Consider the following 24,020-nt stretch of genomic DNA (forward strand, 5'->3'; position numbering starts at 1 on the left):
CTATAGAAAATTTTGTCGGAATTTTATTTCTATAGAAAATTTTGTCCAAATTTTGTTTCTGTAGAAAATTTTGTCAAATTTTTATTTCTATAGAAAATTTTGGCAAAATTTTATTTGTGTGGAAAATTTTGTCAAAATTTTATTTGTATGGAAAATGTTGTCAACATTTTTTTATACGTTAGGTTAGGTTAAAGTGTCAGCCCGATTAAGTTTCAGGCTCACTTAGACTATTCGGTCCATTGTGATACCACATTTAACTAAAAGTACCTATTACATATGGACACTTCTAGTTTTAACCACTGAACCTTCTCTATTATTTTCTTTTTCAGATTGTTTCAAAAACATTAACAGACTGCTTAAGTTAACGTTTTCCAGGTCCCCCAGTAATCTAAAGCTATATGCCCCATAAATTCGCTTACGCCTTACACAAAATGCAGGACACTCACACAAGAGGTGTTTAATTGATTCCTTTTCCTCCGCACCATAACAGCTCATACAGTAGTCATTATACTTCGCACCAATAGTTTTTGCAAATTCGCCTATCAGGCAGCGACCCGTTATAGCAGATATCAGAAGTGATATCTGACGTCTCGAGAACACTAGCATATCTAGTGTGCGGTTCAAGTTTAAATGTGGCCATATTTGCTTGGTGTCGTTACAACCCTTGCAATTGTCCCATCGAACATTTGCTATCATGACAGCCATCTCACGCAGTAAGAGCTTGCAGGTAGCCAGAGACATGCCAACAGATTCTAGTTCCCCTGAAATATGTAAGGTAGTTCCTAGCCTTGCTAACACATCTGCTTCGCAGTTCCCCGGTATGTTCCTATGGCCAGGCACCCATATTAGGTGAATATTGTACTGCTCAGACAGCTCGTTGAGAGATTTGCGGCAGTCGATGACCGTTTTCGAGTTAAGGAACACAGAGTCCAAGGATTTTATTGCAGGTTGACTGTCTGAGTATATATTAATGCCAACATTTTTTGGAACATTACTTCTCACCCAATTCGCCACCTCTCTTATTGCTAATATTTCAGCCTGAAAAACTCTAAAGTGATTACGTAATCTTTTCGCTATTCCAAGTTCCTGATCTTTAGAATATACTCCGAAACCGACCTGTCCATCCAATTTGGAGCCATCAGTGTAGAAATCTATATATCTTTTATTCCCCGGGGTCTGTGTACACCACGCCTCACTATTGGGAATTAGAGTTTCAAACTTTTTGCAGAAAATTTTGTCCAAATTTTATTTTTGTCGAAAATTTTGTCAACATTTTATTTGTATCGACAATTATGTCAAATTTTTTTTTTTGACAATATTGTCGAAATTTTATTTGTATGGAAAATTTTGTCAAATTTTTATTTCTATAGAAATTTTTTTCGAAATTTTGTTTCAATAGAGAATGCTGTCAAAATTTGATTTCAATAGAGAATGTTGTCAAAATTTTATTTCTGTAGAAAATTTTGTCCAAATTTTGTTTCTGAAGAAATTTTTGTCAAAATTTTATTTCTATAGAAAAATTTCTCAAAATGTTATTTGTATGGAAAATTTTATCACAATTTTATTTCTATAGAAAATTTTGTCAATTATTATCATAATCTTATATCTACAGAAAATTTTGTCAAAATATTATTTGTCTGGAGAATTTATTCAAAATTTTATTTCTATAGAAAATTTTTTCAAAATTGTATTTCTACAGAAAATGTTTGGTCAGAATTTTATCCATATGAAAAATTAAAGCACCTCTTAGTGGGAGAGGATTGTTTTGCAAAATCTACCAAAACAACAAGAATTCAATTAATCTACCAAACAGTAAAAAATCTACCTTTTTTGGTAGAATTGTACCAACTGTGTCAACTGTGATTGAGATCCGAGGATTTCACTTTACAGTGAACCCATTCAGACAAGCTTTGAAACACTTTGAAATGTCAGCAGCATTACTGAGAGGGTATAAACCACAACTGAAAAAGTTTTTGGTGTTTGGTAGAAACTGGGATTGACATTTGTGGAAGTGCTTATAATTTTGTGCCTTTAGAACAACTACTAAAGTTTTTTGGCTGGGATATGTTGCATCCGTTCTCGCGCTATGTAAAACTCACGAGCAAATTTTCGACTACTGTAGCGTGAATTTCGAATCTGGCCTTTTCGGATAATTTTTGGTGTGGTTATCGTTTTTTGTCCCTTCTTTGGAAGCTATGCAAAGCCACCATTATTACTGTAATGACCTAACATATGGTACACGAAACAAAAGATTTATACACATTTATATTCTGGAGGTCTAGAGCCCTCACTTGTGGCTTTCCCGCCAAATGTAAAGAAATCGCACTATCACGCGTGGATTCCAACACGGATGAAATAGATCAAAATGTTTTTGTAAGCTTGTAAACAATAAAATGAAATGTCACTGGAATAAATTTGTCAGCGGCCAGACGAGCGGTTTACAAGTCATAGCATTCTGAAGTTGGTTGCAATACATATCATCCATCCAGTATATTATTATGCATTCGACATTTAATAGAGAACGCTCGTTCACGAAACCGAGGATGTCGTTTCATAAAAATGTTTTTTTTTTATTAATGGCCGTACTCGGTTTGATGACTATTTGACGACATAGTTTATTTTGGCATTATACGATTTATTATATATATATATATATATATATATATATATATATATATATATATATATATATATATATATGTCTATAGTTTATCTACTACATTTTAATAATTAAAACAAATTTCTCTTTTTAGGTAAGTGTCATAAATCGGATTTCCTACCGTGAGTAAATCCATTCCAAATTATCCCTCTTTAATAAAACAGACAGATCTTTACATTGCATTGATGGCAAATGGCAGCATATCTGTTAAGATTCAAATTGTAACTCCTGTTGGAGTTAATATACGTCTTTAAAGGGTTGGTTTAGGGTATAATATTGTTGGTACCACCCGACTTAATATACTTTTTATTATTTTTGTTTTTCTGTAGACTGAAGATTAACAAGTATATACGACCGTAAGTTCGGCCAGGCCGAATCTTATGTACCCTCTAACATGGATTGCGTAGAAACTTCTACTAAAGACGGTCATCCACAATTGAATTACTTGGGTTGCGGCCGATGGCAACGCATCTTAAAACTTCTTAACATCATCTTCTAAATTGTAATTTAGTCCATACGGGATATATATATAAGACAAAATAAAGGTCGATTAAATACGTATATATTCAGTTCATGCCCGGTATATATAGGAAAGAAATAATTACGAACCGATATGAACTTTTTTGCTGTAATTCTAGAGCCAGAATTGAAATATGGGGGTCGCTTTATATGGGGGTCGCTTTATATGGGGGCTCTATATAATTATGAACACGAGTCTACCAAAAATGGCAGATTTTTTACTGTTTGGTAGATTGGTAGAATTCTTGATGCTTTGGAAGATTTTGCAAAATATTCCTCTCCAAATATGAAATGCTTCATGAATTTTCTATAGAAATAATATTTTGACAAAAACTTCTGCAGAAATAAAATTTTGACAACATTTTCTATAGAAATAAAATTTTGAAGAAAATTTTCTATAGAAATAAAATTTTGACAAAATTTTCTATAGAAATAAAATTTTGACAAAATATTCTATAGAAATAAAATTTTGACAAAATTTTCTATAGAAATATAAAATTTTGACAAAAGTTCCTAAGGCAATAAAATTTTGGTACATTATTTTTGGCTCTATAGGCAATCGTGATTTTCTGGGATTGGTATGTGGGGGGCTATATATAACTATAGATCGATACGGACCAATTTTGGCATGGTTATTATCGGCCATATACTAGCGCAATGTATCAAATTTCAACCGGATCGGATGAATTTTGGTCCTTCAAGAGGCTCCGGAGGTCAAATCTGGGGATCGGTTTATATGGGGGCTATATGTAATTATGGACCGATATGGACCAATTCTGACATGGCTGTTAGAGACCATATACTAACACCACGTACCAAATTTCAACCGGATCGGATGAATTTTGCTCTTCCAAGAGGCTCCGGAGATCAAATCTGGGAATCGCTTTATATGGGGGCTATATATAATTATGGACCGATATAGACCAATTTTTGCATGGTTGTTATCGTTCATACACTAGCGCAATGTACCAAATATCAACCGGATTTGTTGAAATTTGGTAACACCATGTACCAAATTTCAGCCAGATCGGATGAAATATGCTTCTCTTAGAGGCTCCGCAAGCCAAATCCGTTTATATGGGGGCTATACGTAAGCGTGAACCGATATGGCCCATTTGCAATACCATCCGACCTACATCAATAACAACTACTTGTGCCAAGTTTCAAGTCGACAGCTTGTTTCGTTCGGAAGTTAGCGTGATTTCAACAGACGGACGGGCAGACATGCTTAGATCGACTCCGAATTTCACCACGACCCCGAATATATATACTTTATGTGGTCTTAGAGCAATATTTCGATGTGTTACAAACGAAATGACAAAGTTAATATACCCCTCATCCTATGATGGAGGGTATAATAAAAAGTGAAATTGGAAAAAAATGTGTGTCTGAATGAAAATCTGAACGTTGTTATTATAAAAGATGCTTTAATTAGCTAAACAACTCAATTCATAACAGTCACTTTATATCTGGGTTTACATAGTCATAATATATAATATAAATAGGTTTTTTTTGTTCCAACTGAAAAAGAGTAATATATACAGCTATTTTAACAATCATGGATACCACTGACTTTCAAAGCTCATTTACTCAGGAAGTAAGCCTTATTACATACATAATTAATTTAAATTAATAATATATTGTGTATATCTAAGTTTATTACCTTCTGGTAGGTATACCCACCTACAAACTCAAAGGTACATATGGGAAAAGACAATATTGTAATTATATGACAGCTCTTAATGGTGAGGTATGTGTGTGAATCAAGCTCAAGGAGTACAAGTAAATAATTATTGTCCAGCGGGGAAAATGCTTGTAAGGCTTTGGGGCCTAACCGGGATTCTTCTTGGATTACATGCGTTGAACAGTATTTGATTTTGAGTTTTAATTTGATGTTTCTTGGAAGTATATACACCCAAAAAAACGTTTACTTGGATCTAAAGATTTTAACTTTCCCTTAAGGATTTTGGTATTAATTTCCAGCTAAAGATGCGACTTCTTTAAAATAACAATATTTTTAGGAACACAAAGTACATAAAACCCAAAAGAGAAATTTTCAGTGTAGGTGATTTCAATGCAATGTGAAACGCTGATAGGACTCGGCTATAAAACCTAGGACGCTTGTTATTGAGCTAAATATAGAACCGGTCAGCATTCATTGATAAAAGAAAAGTTCTCCACTGTGGAATCATAATGGACTGAATAGTCTAAGTGAGCCTGTCCCTTTGCTGAATTTCTCCCGCATTTTGCTTCTAGTTATAAGAGAATACTCTACATCACTATCAGAATATTTGCTTGTCCACCACCCATTCTACTTATGCAAGTGGGTTTGGATATTTATTTTGTGGTTGAGCAATTGTATCTCATAATTATCATGAGTAATTCAAAGATAAAATATTTGTCATAAATAAATACACTAACTTTGCCACATGTAATTTGTATATACATATGGTATAAATTAAACATATGTATGTAATATCATATCGTTCCCATCTTATCGTTACCCAAAAACCTAGGCCAAGTTGGGTTATATATGGATAAATGTTACACAATGCTCTCGATAGATCTATTGTGTTCGAAGTCCTTATGAGTGCAAATTAGAGTTTCGTATGAAAATTTCATGTTACAAATAATTAAAGAAATACTTTATGTTAACATTCTATGATTTAAGACTTAACACACTACGGAGTTAACGAGTTGTTTATTTATATTTCTGTATTACTTCAGATATGACATGACATTTATTGTAATTTATTTCCATTATCACAATTGTGTACATGTCAAAAAAAAATATTTCCTCCTGAAGGAGATTTTAGTCGAATATAGTTTGGAAAATTTCTTTAACCTACTACAAAATTTTTTATATAAAAAAATTTATTTCTATAGAAAATTTTGTCAAAATTTTATTTCTATAGAAAATTGTGTCAAAATTTTATTTCTATTGAAAATTTTGTCAATATTTTATTTCTATAGAAAATTATGTCTATTTTTGTGTATTGAAATTTTTGTCAAAATTTTATTTCTATAGAAAATTATGTCAACATTTTATTTCTATAGAAAATTTTGTCGAAATTTCATTTCTCTAGAAAATTTTGTCAAGATTTTATTTCTATAGAAAATTTTGTCAATATTTTATTCCTATAGAAAATTTTGTTAAAATTTTATTTCTATAGAAAATTTTGTCAAAATTTTATTTCTATTGAAAATTTTGTCAACATTTTATTTCTATACAAAATTTTATTTCTATAGAAAATTTTGTCAAAATTTTTATAGAAAATTTTGTCCAAATTTTATTTTGTCAAAATTTTATTTCTATAGAAAATTTTGTCAAAATTTTATTTCTATAGAAAATTTTGTCAAAATTTTATTTCTATAGAAACTTTTATTTCTATAAACAAATTTATTTCTATTGAAAATGTTGACAAAACTTTATTTCTATGGAAAATTTTCTCAAAATTTTAGTTTTATAGAAAAATTTGTCACCATTTTATTTCTATAGAAAATTTTGTCAACATTTTATTTCTATAGAAAATTTTGTCTATTTTTATACCCTCCACCATAGGATGGGGGTATATTAACTTTGTCATTCCGTTTGTAACACATCGAAATTTTGCTCTAAGACCCCATAAAGTATATAAAGAGTGGTTAAAATTTCAAGGGCCGATGTTGATTTTGAATAAAAACAAACTATTTAGGAAATTATTGTATATTTATTTTATTATGATATATTGGTATTACTCAATTATGTATGGAACAAAATATCGGCCAAATGGGCGCCGCGACCTCGGTGGCACACCTTTATCCGATGGTCCAAATTTTCGTTGACGCTGAGACATAATGGAGGTTCTATGCCGTTAATGTGCCGAATTATCTCATCCTTTAGCTCTTGAATTGTTGTTGGCTTATCGACGTACACCTTTTCTTTCAAATAACCCCAAAGAAAAAAGTCCAACGGTGTCAAATCACATGATCTTGGCGGCCAACTGCCATCGCCATTATGTGAGATAACACGGCCATTGAATTTGTTGCGGCAAAAGAGCCATTGTTTCGTTTGCTGTGTGGCAAGTGGCACCGTCCTGCTGAAACCACATATCGTCCACATCCATATCTTCCAATTCGGGCCATAAAAAGTTCGTTATCATCTCACGATAGCGAACACCATTCACAGTAACTGCCTGACCGGCCTCATTTTGAAAAAAATACGGCCCGATGATGCCGCCAGCCCATAAACCGCACCAAACAGTCACTCTTTGTGGGTTCATTGGGTTTTCGACAATCACTCTTGGATTCTCATTCGCCCAAATGCGGCAATTCTGTTTATTGACGAATCCACTGAGGTGAAAATGTGCCTCATCACTGAAGATGATTTTCTTCGAAAATTGATCATCCACTGTTGCCATTTCTTGGAACCATTTAACACGTTGTTGGATTGTGTATCTCTCCATGTTTTGAATTGAGTAAGTCTGAAATAGGGAAATGTCAAATAAAATTCGGAAAAAAACTTGGCGTTTACGTGTGGTTCACATTCAACATTGGCCCTTACAATTTAACCACCCTATATATTCTGGGTCGTGTTGAAATTCTGATTCGATCTGAACATGTCCATCCGTCCGTCTGTTGAAATCACGCTAACTTCCGAACGAAACAAGCTATCGACTTGAAACTTGGCACAAGTAGTTGTTATTGATGTAGGTCGGATGGTATTGCAAATGGGCCATATCGGTCCACTCTTACGTATAGCCCCCATATAAACGGACCCCCAAATTTGGCTTGCCGATCTTCTAAGAAAAGCAAATTTCATCCGATCCGGCTGAAATTTGCTACATGGTGTTAGTATATGGTCTCTAACAACCATACAAAAATTGGTCCACATCGGTCAATAATTATATATAGCCCACATATAAACCGATCCCCCGATTTGGCTTGCGGAGCCTCTAAGAGAAGCAAATTCCACCCGATCCGGCTGAAATTTGGTACATGGTGTTAATATATGGCCTCAAACACCCATGCAAAAATTGGTCGAAATCGGTCCATAATTATATATAGCCCCCATATAAACCGATCCACAGATTTGACCTCCGGAGCCCCTTGGAAGAGCCAAATTCATCCGATTCGGTTGAAATTTGGTACGATGTTAGTACATGATATTTAACAACCATGCCAAAAGTGGTCCATATCAGTCCATAATCATATATAGCCCCCATATAAACCGATCCCGAGATTTGGTTTTGGAGCCACTTGGAGGAGTAAATTTCATCCGAGTCAGTTGAAATTTGGTACATTGTGCTAGTATATGGCCGTTAACAACCATGCCTAACTAAGTCCATATCGGTCTATAGTTATATATATATCCCTCAGATAAATAGATCCCCAATCACACAAAAATTGGTCTATATCAAGTTCATAATTGTATATAGCGCCCATATAAGCGACCCCCATATTTCAATTCTGGCTCTCTACGTACCGTGCAAAAGTCCATATCGATTCGTAATTATTTGTAGACTTACCTATACATACCTTTTTTGGCTAATAAAGGGTGATTTGTTAAGAGCTTGATAACTTTTTTTAAAAAAAAAACGCATAAAATTTGCAAAATCTCATCGGTTCTTTATTTGAAACGTTAGATTGGTCCATGACATTTACTTTTTGAAGATAATTTTATTTAAATGTTGACCGCGGCTGCGTCTTAGGTGGTCCATTCGGAAAGTCCAATTTTGGGCAACTTTTTCGAGCATTTCGGCCGGAATAGCCCGAATTTCTTCGGAAATGTTGTCTTCCAAAGCTGGAATAGTTGCTGGCTTATTTCTGTAGACTTTAGACTTGACGTAGCCCCACAAAAAATAGTCTAAAGGCGTCAAATCGCATGTTCTTGGTGGCCAACTTACCGGTCCATTTCTTGAGATGAATTGTTCTCCGAAGTTTTCCCTCAAAATGGCCATAGAATCGCGAGCTGTGTGGCATGTAGCGCCATCTTGTTGAAACCACATGTCAACCAAGTTCAGTTCTTCCATTTTTGGCAACAAAAAGTTTGTTAGCATCGAACGATAGCGATCGCCATTCACCGTAACGTTGCGTCCAACAGCATCTTTGAAAAAATACGGTCCAATGATTCCACCAGCGTACAAACCACACCAAACAGTGCATTTTTCGGGATGCATGGGCAGTTCTTGAACGGCTTCTGGTTGGTCTTCACTCCAAATGCGGCAATTTTGCTTATTTACGTAGCCATTCAACCAGAAATGAGCCTCATCGCTGAACAAAATTTGTCGATAAAAAAGCGGATTTTCTGCCACTGATTTTGGTAATAAAATTCAATGATTTGCAAGCGTTGCTCGTTAGTAAGTCTATTCATGATGAAATGTCAAAGCATACTGAGCATCTTTCTCTTTGACACCATGTCTGAAATCCCACGTGATCTGTCAAATACTAATGCATGAAAATCCAAACCTCAAAAGAATCACCCTTTATATACAACGTATGGACTAACTCACAATTTGGAAAACGATGTTAAGAAGTTTTAAGATACCACAACCCAATTAATTCGATTGTGGATGACAGTCTTTCGTAGAAGTTTCTACGCAATCCATGGTGGAGGGTACATAAGATTCGGCCTGGCCGAACTTACAGCCGTATATACTTGTTTTTCTATTGAAATTTTTGTCAAAATGTTATTTCTATACAAAATTTTGTCAAAATTTTATTTCTATAGAAAATTTACTCAAAATTTTATTTTTATAAAAAATTTTCTAAAAATTTTATTTCTCCACAAAATTTTCTCAAAATTTTGTTTCTATAGTAATTTTTCTCAAAATTAATATTTTGTCAAAATTTTATTTCTATCGAAATTAGTTGCCAAAAAGTTTTTTACGCGCTTAGAAGAAGTAGCGCTGAATTCAGCATTACGCTGAATTCAACATTACGCACAATAATTGTGCCTACTGTGTGGAATCCATAATTTGGGTTTTTCCAATTTTATAATTATTTTTTACCGGGCAACCGAAGTCTGATGCGGACAAAATCAAACAAAAAACATTCTTTATCTTCGATCAAGAAATTAATTGATTCAATTAATTTTTAATTGAAATGTCTCCAATTACAGAAATGATAGTATCAATTAAAAAATTAATTGATCCCATTAAAAAAATAATTGATCCAATTAAAAAAATAATTGATACTAATGATTGTGATTGATTTTTGCTTCAATTAAAAAATTTGTTGAATCAATTAAATTTTTAATTGAATTTTTTTGTAAAACTCAATTAAGATTTTAATTGAAAAATTTTCGTGACATTTTTTTCTGTCTAAGATTGTCTCAACTACAATGTGTATTTCGATATATTCGAGTCTTCTCTCGCCGAACCATTTTAAGTGTGGTTGTTGTGTTTGCCACCATCATAAACACGTTTTACATTTGGCGTTTCTCGCTCGCCAAATTTCATTGCGAAAAACGTTCTCTTTGAATAAATTTATAGACAAATTCTTGTGATTGCTTATAAAGAATATAATGAATTGTTTTTATCTAGGTTGACAAAAATACATGTGCAGACGTGATAACGCTTGAAGTTCGCATAATCACGCTAAAATAGCCTTTTTCGCGGTAATTCTTTACACCCTGCTCCACACTGTGGAACAGGATATTATAAGTTAGTACATATGTTTGCAACAAAGACACATGGTGTCCTTGGCAAAAATGCTCAAGATGGGCTCCTGAGTCGATATAGCCATGTCCGTCTGTCCGTGAACAAATTTTTGTAATCAAAGCCTAGGTCGCAGTTTTAGTCCAATCGACTTCAAATTTGGCACAAGTATGTGTTTTGGCTCAGAATAGAACCCAAGTGATTTTGGAAGAAATCGGTTCAGATTTATATATAGCTCCCATATACATATTTCGCCCGATATGGACTTATTGGCCCCAGAAGCCAGAGTTTTACCCTAATTTGCTTAAAATTTTGCACAAGAAGAACAATTAGTACTATAGTCAAGTGTGCCAAATTTTAGTGCAATCGGTTCAGATTTAGATATAGCTCCCATATATATCTTTCGTCCGATATGGACTAATATGGTCCCAGAAGCCAGAGTTTTACTCCAATTTGGTTGAAATTTTGCACTAGGAGTACAATTAGTAGTGTAGTTAAGTGTGCCAAATTTTATTGAAATCGATTCAGATTAAGATATAGCTCCCATATATATCGTTTGCCCGATTTACTCTCATATAACCACAGTGGCCAATCTTTTACTCCGATTTACTAGAAATTTTGCACAGGAAGTAGAATTAACATTTCAACTCTCTGTACCAAATTTGGTTGAAGTCGGTTTAGATTTAGATATAGCTCCCATATATAGCTTTCGCCCGATTTACACTCATATGACCACCGAGGCCAATTTTTTGCTCCGATTTAGTTGAAATTTTGCACAGGGAGTAGAATTAGCATTGTAGCTATGCGTGCCAAATTTGGTTGAAATCGGTTCGGATTTAGATATAGTTCACATATATATGTTTTTCTGATTTCGACAAAAATGGTCAAAATACCAACATTTTCCTTGTAAAATCGCCACTGCTTAGTCGAAAAGTTGTAAAAATGACTCTAATTTTCCTAAACTTCTAATCAGGGATCCGGAGCGGAGCGTGGAGCGGAGCGGAGCGGAGCAAGCCCTTTTTTTGCCGGAGCGGGAGCGGTATTTCTAAAATCCGGAGCGGAGCGGGAGCGGAGCGGTTTCCAAATGAAAAACCGCTCCGCTCCGTATAAAATATTACTTGAATGAAATGTGTAACTTTGAAATTACACTGTGTAGGTAATTTCAAATATAGCTAGTACTTAGCGTAGTGTGAGTAAACGTTTAAAATGTACGATATGTATTTTTGTACGTACGTACATTGGGGAAAACACAACGTGTTTTTTTTCAAAAACGGCAAATGTCAAAATATATCTCTAGTATGTGTTGTAAAAGTAAACAGTACTTTCGATCAATTTCATTCCGTATTACTACAAAGATGTTTGTAATGAACGTCAAATAAATGCAATTAAACGATCTTAATTATATTTAATTTTTTTGTTTTCTACACTGAAAAAAATATTGTCGTGAAGTCAAAGATTTCATGTCCTTAGAATAAGAATGCAAATTTTGCTTAACATGGAAGACGCATTTCTCTAAAATAAAGTTTTTTCCTTGTCCAAAAGTCAATAAACTTTTGAATGAAGTTGTAATGTCCTTATAATTAAGTGATTTTACTTAAAAATGTGTATCATAACATGAAAGATAAAATTTTTGAGGTAAGGTCAACGTGACTTTAATAATTGAGAAAAATTCTTTAAAATTAATAAAATTGTCTTTAAATTTGTTTCCTTTTTGCATCTTGCCTACAAAGCAAAAAATCGTTAAAAAATAAGACATGTTTTTCAACACTTTATTTTAAAGACGCTTTTTACTTGAAACATAGCATAATTTCTACTGCAAGTCGAGTCTTAATATGAAAAATAAAATTGTCGTTAACTCGCTTTTAAAGGTTTTTGATAACAACTGACGAAAAAAATCTAAAAAAAATTAAAAATTAACATTTGCTTCCTAGAAGCAAGTACATTACCCCCAAATTTAAAAGAGAATTGCGTCTTTAAAGTATCCTTACTTGTATTCTCCGCTTCTTTGGCTCGGAATTAATACCCAAACTGTTAAAGTAAAGACAAAATCTTTGGAACCAGGCATGCTTTTTTTCAGTGTAAGGACATTCATATTTGCTTTACTATTGTACTATATCCTAGCATTCTCTTACTTCTGATATTAGTTCTCGAAAATTTAATTAAAATTATGGATAGTTTCAATTTTGGTTGGCATATACATTTATTTTAATTTTTTCTCACATTGAAAACTAATGACTTGATTTGTATTATTGCATGTTATCTACTTTTTTTGAGAACGAACATTTCTTAAAAACGCTGTTCGAAAATGTATTTTTACAATAAAGGGGAAAAAAGCGAAAGCGTAGGTATACCACGGACTGATTTCGATGGAAGTAGTTGCAAACATAAACATACACACACATTACAAATATAACAAAACCTCTTCTCTACGTCTGTTGCAAAACAAAAAAAAAACTTTCGGAGAGTAGTTACTTCTACTCTGTGTATAGACTTTCAATTCCAATCAGCGTTGCCGTTTTGGTCCGATCGGACCAAAATTGGTCCAAAAGATTTCTAATTTTTATACACTCAAAAAAAAGTGAACTCTCTATTTCACTAAAGCCAATTTAACTTTATTTTAGTTCATGGAATTATTATGTTTGGAGAAAGTTTCCTTTACACTAATAATTTTTTGTTTACGTTAGTTAAATTAACGAAAACCGAGGAAAAAAATATACTCCAATGAAACATAAAGATTAACTAAATTCGTGTCTTCCACAAAATAGTTCAAAATTTCTTTAAATTTGTAAATTTTACCAAAAAGTCTTCCATCATGAACTTCGTATGTCACTAAAGACATTCTTGCAATTTTGAACTCCAAGTTTTTCCTTCAAACTACAAAATTTTCTTTAACAAGTGAAAAAACTTAGTTATGTCTAATAAGTTTTCTTGAATTTGTCGAAAAATATTTACTTATTTTTATGACATCGGCATGATACCAACGTTTGTAATACTGTTTAGTTAAAATTTTCTACAAATATGCAAAATTATCTAAAATTAACCGAAAGTTTTCTTCCTGGTGGGTTCACTGTTTTTTCAGTGTACCCTCCACCATAGGATGGGGGTATATTAACTTTGTCATTCCGTTTGTAACACATCGAAATATTGCTCTAAGACCCCATAAAGTATATATATTCTGGGTCGTGGTGAAATTCTGAGTCGATCTAAGCATGTCCGTCGGTCCGTCCGTCTGTCCGGCTGTCCGTCCGTCTGTGGAAATCACGCTAACTTCCGAACGAAACAAGCTATCGACTTGAAACTTGGCACAAGTAGTTGTTATTGATGTAGGTCGGATGGTATTGAAAATCGGCCATATCGGACCACGTTTACGTATAGCCCCCATATAAACCGATCCCCAAAGTTGGCTTGGGGAGCCTCCCGGAGCAGCAAAATTCATCCGATCCGGTTGAAATTTGGTACCTGATGTTAGTATACGGCCTCTAACAACCATGCAAAAATTGGTCCATATCGGTCCATAATTATATATAGCTCCCATATAAACCGATTCCCAGATTGGACCTCCGGAGCCTCTTGGAGGAGCAAAATTCATCCGATCCGGTTGAAATTTAGTACGTGGTCTTAGTATACGGTCTCTTACACCCATGCAAAAATTGGTCCATGTCGGTCCATAATTATATATAGCCCCCATATAAACCGATCCCCAGATTTGACCTCCGGAGCCTCCCGGAGCGGCAAAATTCATCCGATCCGGTTGAAATTTGGTACCTGATGTTAGTATACGGCCTCTAACAACCATGCAAAAATTGGTCCATATCGGTTCATAATTATATATATAGCTCCCATATAAACCGATCCCCAGATTTGAACTCCGGAGCCTCTTGGAGGAGCAAAATTCATCCGATCCAATTGAAATTTAGTACGTGGTGTTAGTATATAGTCTCTAACAACCATGCAAAAATTGGTCCATATCGGTTCATAATTATATATAGCTCCCATATAAACCGATCCCCAGATTTGACCTCAGGAGCATCTTGGAGGAGCGAAATTCATCCGATCCAGTTGAAATTTGGTACATGGTGTTAGTATATGGTATCTAACAACCATGCAAAAATTGGTCCATATCGGTCCATAATTATATATAGCAAAAGTCATCCGATGCGGATGAAATTTGGTACATTTTGTCAATATATGGCCTCTAACAGCCATGTAAAAATTGGTCAATATCGGTCTTTAGTTATATATAGCCGATGACTTATTACACAAAAATTGGTCCATATCGCCAAAAATAATCTACCAAAACTTTATTTCCATAGAAAATTTTGTCAAATTTTATTACTATAGAAAGTTGTGTCAAAATTTTATTTCCATAGAAAGTTTTGTCAAAATTTTATTTTTATAGAAAATTTTGTAAAAAATTTATTTCTGTAGAAAATTTAGTCAACATTTTACTTCCATAGAAAATTTTGTCAACATTTTATTTCTATAGAAAATTTTGTCAAGTTTTTATTTCTATAGAAAATTTTGTCAAAATTTTATTTCTATAGAAAATTTTGTCAAGTTTTCATTTCTATAGAAAATTTTGTCAAATTATATTATATAAGTATTTAATTGGCCTCTTTTTGTTTAATATATACCCCGTATGGGCTAACTTACAATTTAGAAGACAGTGTTAAAAAGTTTTACGATACCTTGCCATCGGCAAGTGTTATCGCAACCCAAGTAATTCGATTGTGGATGACAGCCTTTAGTAGAAGTTCCTACGCAATCCATGGTGGAGGGTACATAAGATTCGGCCTGGCCGAACTTACGGCCGTATATACTTGTTAAATTTGGTCCGATGGTCGGACTCAGAATCACCTCGATCTAGCGCTTGGTGTCCGTCCGTCTGTCCATGTATTTGTTGTTCACAGGATTCCGGTCGCAATTATTAACCGATTTTGCTGAAATTTGGTACAGGGAGTTTTTTGGGCACAAGGACGAACGCTATTGAATTTGGAAGAAATCGGATCAAATTTAGATATAGCTCCCATATATATGTATCGCCCGATTTCGACAAATGGGGTCACGCTGTGCCCCCATAAAATAAAACTCAATTGAACAAATTATACAATGTTTGTACTAGAGGTCTGCACAATTCCATTTGTTAATGCAGAGTACACGTGTACTTGCTAAATGAGTACATATATTTGAGAGAGTCGCAAAGCAATTGGTACACATTTTAATGAACACCAAAAGCCACGAGTAACTTCTTGTTGCTACTCTGATGTCTTCACTACCAACAAACACATATTCCTCTTTCTCTCTTATTGAAGTGTACTCAGAGTGATCACGTCGAGTATGTTGCGAGAGCAAAACTTCATAGAGTACTCCATGTACCACGTGCAGTTTCAGAAATACAAGAAAACAGTTACTCTCCATAATATATGTTTTCGGATTGATATAAAGAACGGCAAACGTTAAGGTAAGTGTGTGACATACATAAATATATGAAATATGTGACATACATACATATCTATGATTAATAATAATGGAAAGTTTTGCTTCGCACATAACTGAGCAATACTTGTGGTACCACGTGAAGTGAAGAGAATCCATGTTGTACTTTTTCTCAAGTACTTACATTTTTATTGTTCCTTTTTTTCGGAACACATATTGTTTCGGATAAGTACTTGGTGGTATTTGACAAGTAAGTGTTCTCTTCACTTCACTACTTGCGCTCTGAGAGAAAGACAGTGTATGTACTATATTCGACAGCGAATTGCATACATGTATTGAAAAGTTATTCGATGCAGACCTATAGTTTGTACTATAATTTTCTCGAAAAGGAGCGGAGCGGAGCGTGGAGCGGAGCGTGGAGCGGAGCGGAGCGATTTTTTTTTCTCGGAGCGGAGCGGTTTTCTTTTCTCCGGAGCGGGAGCGGAGCGGAGCGAAAAAAATGGACCGCTCCGGATCCCTGCTTCTAATACATATATATCGAGCGATAAATCATAAATAAACTTTTGCGAAGTTTCCTTAAAATTGCTTCAGATTTAAATGTTTCCCATATTTTTTTACTAACATTGTGTTCCACCCTAGTGCATTAGCCAACTTAAATTTTGAGTTCTTAGTTTTTGTAGAAGTCTATCAAATTCTGTCCAGATCGAGTGATACTTAAATGTATGTATTTGGGACAAACCTTTATATATAGCCCTCAACACATTTGACGGATGTGATATGGTATCGAAAATTTAGATCTACAAAGTGGTGCAGGTTATATAATATAGTCGGCCCCGCCCGACTTTAGACTTTCCTTACTTGTTTTATAATGCGTTTTTCATTTGTTGCTTTGGATCACTCTCCACCAAGTTAAAATATTCCTTTCGAATTTAGCGGCTAAACTAAATCTTAATATCCACCCTCGATTACCAAAATACGTAACAAACTCATCGAGAACCAAAGAAGGAGATACCAAAAAGACAAATGTTAATACCCCCATGATAATCTGATAAATTCTGTTGAATATGCTTGAACCACCTTAATAAATAGCCTAGCACACTTGTTAGCTACCCAGTGAAATGTATATCCCACATCTATTGGGGTGAGATATTTGTTTTCCACTATGGTGGGAGGTTGGGGTCGATTGGTATACAACTCAGGTCCCAAAGCAAAAAAAAAAAAAACATTTTTTTTATATTTACTCCATTATACCACATGATGTTAATGGCCCATGTCCTCCATACATTTGATCTCTTATCATGAATTATTAGATATTAATTTCTCCCCAATTTTTACTGTGCGTGATCCCCATAGAGTGAAATAGCATTTTTTTTTTGCTGATTCTCCTCGATATTAGTGTATGGGAGCTGTCTATGATACATTACCCTGTGGTATCCTGAGGAAATCACCTTTGTAGCATTATCTGATTTTTTTTTTGGAAACAAACAAAAACCACTTAGCTTTAATGGGATATGTCGCTAAATGCTTTAAATGTTATGACCTAGATTATGACACACAAACACATTTCATTAAAATTCAAGTTGATATTCTATTTTGTATATATGATTTTTCACATCTCCTCTATATTTCAAAATTGTGCCATAAAGACCTAAAAAAGTAAAAATATAAAGAATATAGGCTTCAATCTTGCTGCCACATAAGATGTGTTTCTATAGAAAAACACAGCTCATATTACCATAACGGATTTTCGTAACAAACACAGGAGATGTTATATGTGTACTTATTATACAAAAGATTAGACCAGATGGAAAATGGCCGAAAAATACATTTTTCTGGAAAAATACATTTGATACATTAATCTCATCTGTGGCTTACAGACCATATAAAACAATCGATGGAAACGATTTAGGACTGCAACGCTTCATGATGAGTTTCAGGAGGCGAGAAGACATGTTAATTCTCTGATAAAGCATGCAAAATCAGCATATTTTTTCAAATCGATTTCGGTTTGTCTTAGGAACCAGGGCTGTGGAGTCGGAGTCTTGGAGTCAGAGTCTGAAGATTTTGCTGGAGTCGGAGTCAGAGCCGGAGTCGTAGAAATTTGGTCGACTCCGACTCCGGCGAAACAAAATTTGAAAAACACTTCATACATATATAGTTAGAAACTAATGAAATATTTCGACAAATTAGATTCCATTAGGGTTTTCAATCGAACAACGAAAAACGAAGTACTGGATTTCAGGCCATTCAAAGTGTATTTATACGGGTGAAATTTCACGGTGATGTAAAAATTAGGTTTGACTAGAATATGGGCTGAATTGGTCTATTGCATTGTCCATTTTTAACATATTAACATATCGATTTTTGACCCTATATATACTCTTGATAAAGGTAAAATTTTAAGGCAATATTATAATAATAAACAGTACTTGGTTATGGGCACGACCCAGAATATATATACTTTATGGCGTCTTAGAGCAATATTTCGATGTGTTACAAACGGAATGACAAAGTTAATATACCCCCATCCTATGGTGGAGGGTATAATTAATTGGATCAACTAATTCCGTGTATGTATTTAAATTACCCTGCTTAATAAAGGGTGGTTAAAATTTCAAGGGCCGATGTTGATTTTGAATAAAACACAAACTATTTGGGAAATTATTGTAATTTTATTTTATTATGATATATTGGTATTACTCAATTATGTATGGAACAAAATATCGGTCAAATGGGCGCCGCGACCTCGGTGGCACACCTTCATCCGATGGTCCAAATTTTCGATGACGCTGAGGCATAATGGAGGTTCTATGCCGTTAATGTGCCGAATTATCTCATCCTTTAGCTCTTGAATTATTGCTGGCTTATCGACGTACACCTTTTCTTTCAAATAACCCCAAAGAAAAAAGTCCAACGGTGTCAAATCACATGATCTTGGCGGCCAATTGACATCGCCATTACGTGAGATAACACGGCGATTGAATTTGTTGCGCAAAAGAGCCATTGTTTCATTAGCTGTGTGGCAAGTGGCACCGTCCTGCTGAAACCACATATCGTCCACATCCATATCTTCCAATTCGGGCCATAAAAAGATCGTTATCATCTCACAATAGCGAACACCATTCACACTACCTGCCTGACCGGCCTCATTTTGGAAAAAATACGGCCCGATGATGCCGCCAGCCCATAAACCGCACCAAACAGTCCCTCTTTGTGGGTGCATTGGTTTTTCGACAATCACTCTTGGATTCTCATTCGCCCAAATTCAGCAATTCTGTTTATTGACGAATCCACTGAGGTGAAAATGTGCCTCATCACTGAAGATGATTTTCTTCGAAAATTGATCATCCAGTGTTACCATTTCTTTGAACCATTTAACACGTTGTTGGATTGTGTATCTCTCCATGGTTCAAATTGAGTAAGTCTCAAATAGAGAAATGTCAAATAAAATTCGGAAAAAACTTGGCGTTTAGGTGTGGTTCACATTCAACATCGGCCCTTACAATTTAACCACCCTTTACATTACTGGTTCGAAACAAATTTAAAAAGCACAACCAATATATGAAAACACAACAAAAAGTTTTTTTTTTTTAATAAAAAACAGTCGAGCTTATGGGAAGCAATGTGATGATTGTCTCTAATCATATATTTGTTTTTAAAGAAAATATTTTAATATCAAAAGAAAACTTCGGTTGTCTAAAATTTCGTTCCTTGGAAGACATTCATTGTATAAATGAATGTTCAGGTCTTAAATACACAAAGTCCACAATCTATAATATCAATATGTGTCTTTTATTGCTTGGTCTTGTAATACAATTAGCGACTAATCATTTAAGATACGATAAAAAAGAAAAAAAAAAGATAATTAAAAATAATATAGAAACTCCATTAAAAGTTTTTTGACCCTATTCCCAAGCGAAATAGGAAACAAGTAGCAAATACAAAGTTAATTGATTTTCATTGTTATTTTGGTTTTTTACTCATTCATCGTCATGTTTTCTGTTTTTTTTTTTTTTACTCTCTTCTCGGTATAGCAACATACTGGAACATTTACTAATCCGAACGGCTATAACAACCATCACAGCAACCACAACAATACTAGCCATATTGCCAATATCAAACAACAACAACAGCAACAAACAATATCAGCGATAGGACCAGCCACAGCATTATTGCCAAATCAACAGAATTTCAATCATCAAACATCGTCATTTCCTCCAAATACAAATCAGCCTCAACATCACTACCATCATCCCCATATAATAGCTGCTACAGCCTCATCGCCATCGTTGGCAACAACAATTGCAACAACTTCTGGTGGTCTGGGTCAAAATACGATTAAGGGTAAGCCGACAGCAACGGCATCGTTACATCAGCTACATCATAATCACCAAGCATCGCATCAACAGGCGTATCAGCGACAACATCAGCATCACAACAACACAACAACAGCAGCAGCAATAGGAACCATGGGTCCCACCACATTGAATGGCACACAGCCCCCCACTGCTCAACTCCAGCAATATCAACAACACCTACAACAGCCACAGTTAACGACTGACCCCCATCATCCACATCAGCAGCAACAGCAGCAGCAACAACAACAGCAGCATCAACATCAACAACAGCATTATCAACAATCAGGTTCAGATCAGCTGTCGAAAACAAATGTCTATATACGCGGCTTGCCAGAGGGGACGACTGATAAGGATTTAGTTATATTATGTTCAGAGTAAGTACTACCAACCTATTAACCCACCACTATACCAGCAGTCAGTGTTACCAATATTTTTCTGGCTCTTATCGCCAAATTATGATGTTTTCGTCCCCAAAAATCCCCAATTTCAATTTAAACTCCTTACAAAAATCCCCAATACAATTTTGACAATTTTTTTGAAAAAAAGGCTCTGCTGTAGAAAATCAGTAATAAAACTCCAGCAAGCTGCAATGAGATCAAGATTTCGAACCACAACACCGAGACTGGTGATCGTCTTCCAGATGCTGGAGATATGAAAATGGGAGTTCGGAGTTCCTTGTATTTATGAATGAATATAGAAAAAAAAATTTGGGAAAATTTCTTTATAGAAATAAAATTATGCCAAAAAAGACATAAAATTTTGACAAAATTTGCAATACAGAAATAAAATTTTGAAAAAACTTTCTATATAGAAATAAAATTTTGACAAAACTTTCTGTATAGAAATAAAATTTTCACAAAATTTTCTATATAAAAAATAAACTTTGACAAAATTTTCCATATAGAAATAAAATTTTGACAAAATTTTTTATATAGAAATACAATTTTGAAAAAAATTTCTATATAGAAATAAAATTTTGAAAAAAAAATGTTCTATATAGAAATAAAATTTTGACAAAATTGCCTATATAGAAATAAAATTTTGACAAAAGTTTCTGTAAAGTTTTGACAAAATTTTCTATGTAGAAATAACATTTTGACAAAATTTTGTATAGAAATAAAATTTTGACAAAATTTTCTATAGAAATAAAATTGTGACAAAATTTTCTATAGAAACAAAATTGTGACAAAATTTTCTATGGAAATAAAATTTTGACAAAATTTTCTATACAGAAATAAAATTTTGAAACACTTTCTATATAGAAATAAAATTTTGACAAAATTTTCCATATATAAATAAAATTTTGACAAAATTTTCCATATAGAAATAAAATTTAGACAAAATTTTTTATATAGAAATACAATTTTGAAAAAAAAATGTTCTATATAGAAATAAAATTTTGACAAAATATCCTATATAGAAATAAAATTTTGACAAAAGTTTCTGTAAAGTTTTGACAAAATTTTCTATGTAGAAATAACATTTTGACAAAATTTTGTATAGAAATAAAATTTTGACAAAATTTTCTATAGAAATAAAATTGTGACAAAATTTTCTATAGAAACAAAATTGTGACAAAATTTTCTATAGCAATAAAATTTTGACAAAATTTTCTATACAGAAATAAAATTTTGAAAAACTTTCTATATAGAAATAAAATTTTGACAAAATTTTCCATATATAAATAAAATTTTGACAAAATTTTCTATATAGAAATATAATTTTGAAAAAAATTTTTCTATATAGAAATAAAATTTTGACAAAAGTTTCTATAAAGTTTTGACAAAATTTTCTCTATAGAAATAATATTTTGACAAAATTTTGTATAGAAGAAAAATTTTGAAAAATTTTTCTATAGAAATAAAATTTTGACCAAATTTTCTATAGAAATAAAATTGTGATAAAATTTTCTATAAAAACAAAATTGTGACAAAATTTTCTATACAGAAATAAAATTTTGAAAAAACTTTCTATATAGAAATAAAATTTTGACAAAATTTTCTATATAGAAATAAAATTTTGAAAAAAAAATTTCTATATAGAAATAAAATTTTGAAAAAAAATTTTCTATATAGAAATAAAATTTTGACAAAAGTTTCTATAAAGTTTTGACAAAATTTTCTCTATAGAAATAACATTTTGACAAAATTTTGTATAGAAAAAAAATTCTGACAAATTTTTCCATAGAAATAAAATTTTGACCAAATTTTCTATAGAAATAAAATTGTGGTAAAATTTTCTATAAAAACAAAATTGTGACAAAATTTTCTATACAGAAATACATTTTTGAAAAAATACAATTTTGACAAAATTTTCCATACCGAAATAAAATTTTGAAAAAAATTTCTATATAGAAATAAAATTTTGACAAAATTGTCTATATAGAAATAAAATTTTGACAAAAGTTTCTATATAAAAATAAGTTTTTGACAAACTTTTCTATATAGAAATAACATTTTGACAAAATTTTGTATAGAAATAAAATTTTTACAAAATTTTGTATAGAAATAAAATTTTGACAAAATTTTCTATAAAAATAAAATTGTGATAAAATTTTCTATAGAAATAACATTTTGACAAAATTTTCTATAGAAATAAAATGTTGACAAAACTTTCTATAGAAATAAAATTTAGACAAAATTTTCTATGCAGAAATAAAATTTTGAATAAACTTTCTATATAGAAATAAAATTTTAACAACATTTTCTGTATAGAAATAAAATTTTCACAAAATTTTCTATATAAAAACTAAACTTTGACAAAATTTTCTATATAGAAATCAAATTCTGAAAAAAATTTCTACTTAGAAATAAAATTTTGACAAAATTCTCTATATAGAAATAAAATTTGGAAAAAAAAATTCTATATAGAAATAAAATTTTGACAAAAGTTTCTATAAAGTTTTGACAAAATTTTCTATATAGAAATAACATTTTGACAAAATTTTCTATAGAAATAAAATTTTGACCAAATTTTCTATAGAAATAAAATTGTGATAAAATGTTCTATAGAAATAAAATTTTGACCAAATTTTCTATAGAAATAAAATGTTGACAAAACTTTCTATAGAAATAAAATTTAGACAAAATTTTCTACATAGAAATAAAATTTTGAATAAACTTTCTATATAGAAATAAAATTTTGACAAAACTTTCCATATAGAAATAAAATTTTGACAAAATTTTCTATATAGAAATAAAATTTTGAAAAAAATTTTCTATATAGAAATAAAATTTTGAAAAAAATTTCTACTTAGAAATAAAATTTTGACAAAATTCTCTATATAGAAATAAAATTTTGACAAACGTTTCTATATAGAAATAAGTTTTTGACAAAATTTTCTATATAGAAATAAGTTTTTGCCAACATTTTCTATAAAGAAATAACAAAATTTTGACAAAATTTTCTATA

The 24,020-nt window shown here is 32.5% G+C and overlaps 1 protein-coding gene across 4 annotated transcripts in view; it reads left to right on the plus strand.

The window, feature by feature from the left end:
• LOC142234847 (protein alan shepard-like) overlaps positions 1-24,020 on the plus strand; it is a 726,065-nt gene that overhangs the window by 673,864 nt on the left and 28,181 nt on the right. For all 4 annotated transcript variants that reach the window (XM_075306049.1, XM_075306051.1, XM_075306050.1 and 1 more), the window contains one exon: positions 20,286-20,983. In XM_075306049.1, coding sequence (XP_075162164.1) covers positions 20,286-20,983 — 698 coding nt within the window. The remainder of the gene's footprint in view (positions 1-20,285; positions 20,984-24,020) is intronic.

The sequence above is a fragment of the Haematobia irritans genome, chromosome 4 (assembly GCF_050003625.1).
Source record: "Haematobia irritans isolate KBUSLIRL chromosome 4, ASM5000362v1, whole genome shotgun sequence".
NCBI lineage: Eukaryota > Metazoa > Arthropoda > Insecta > Diptera > Muscidae > Haematobia > Haematobia irritans.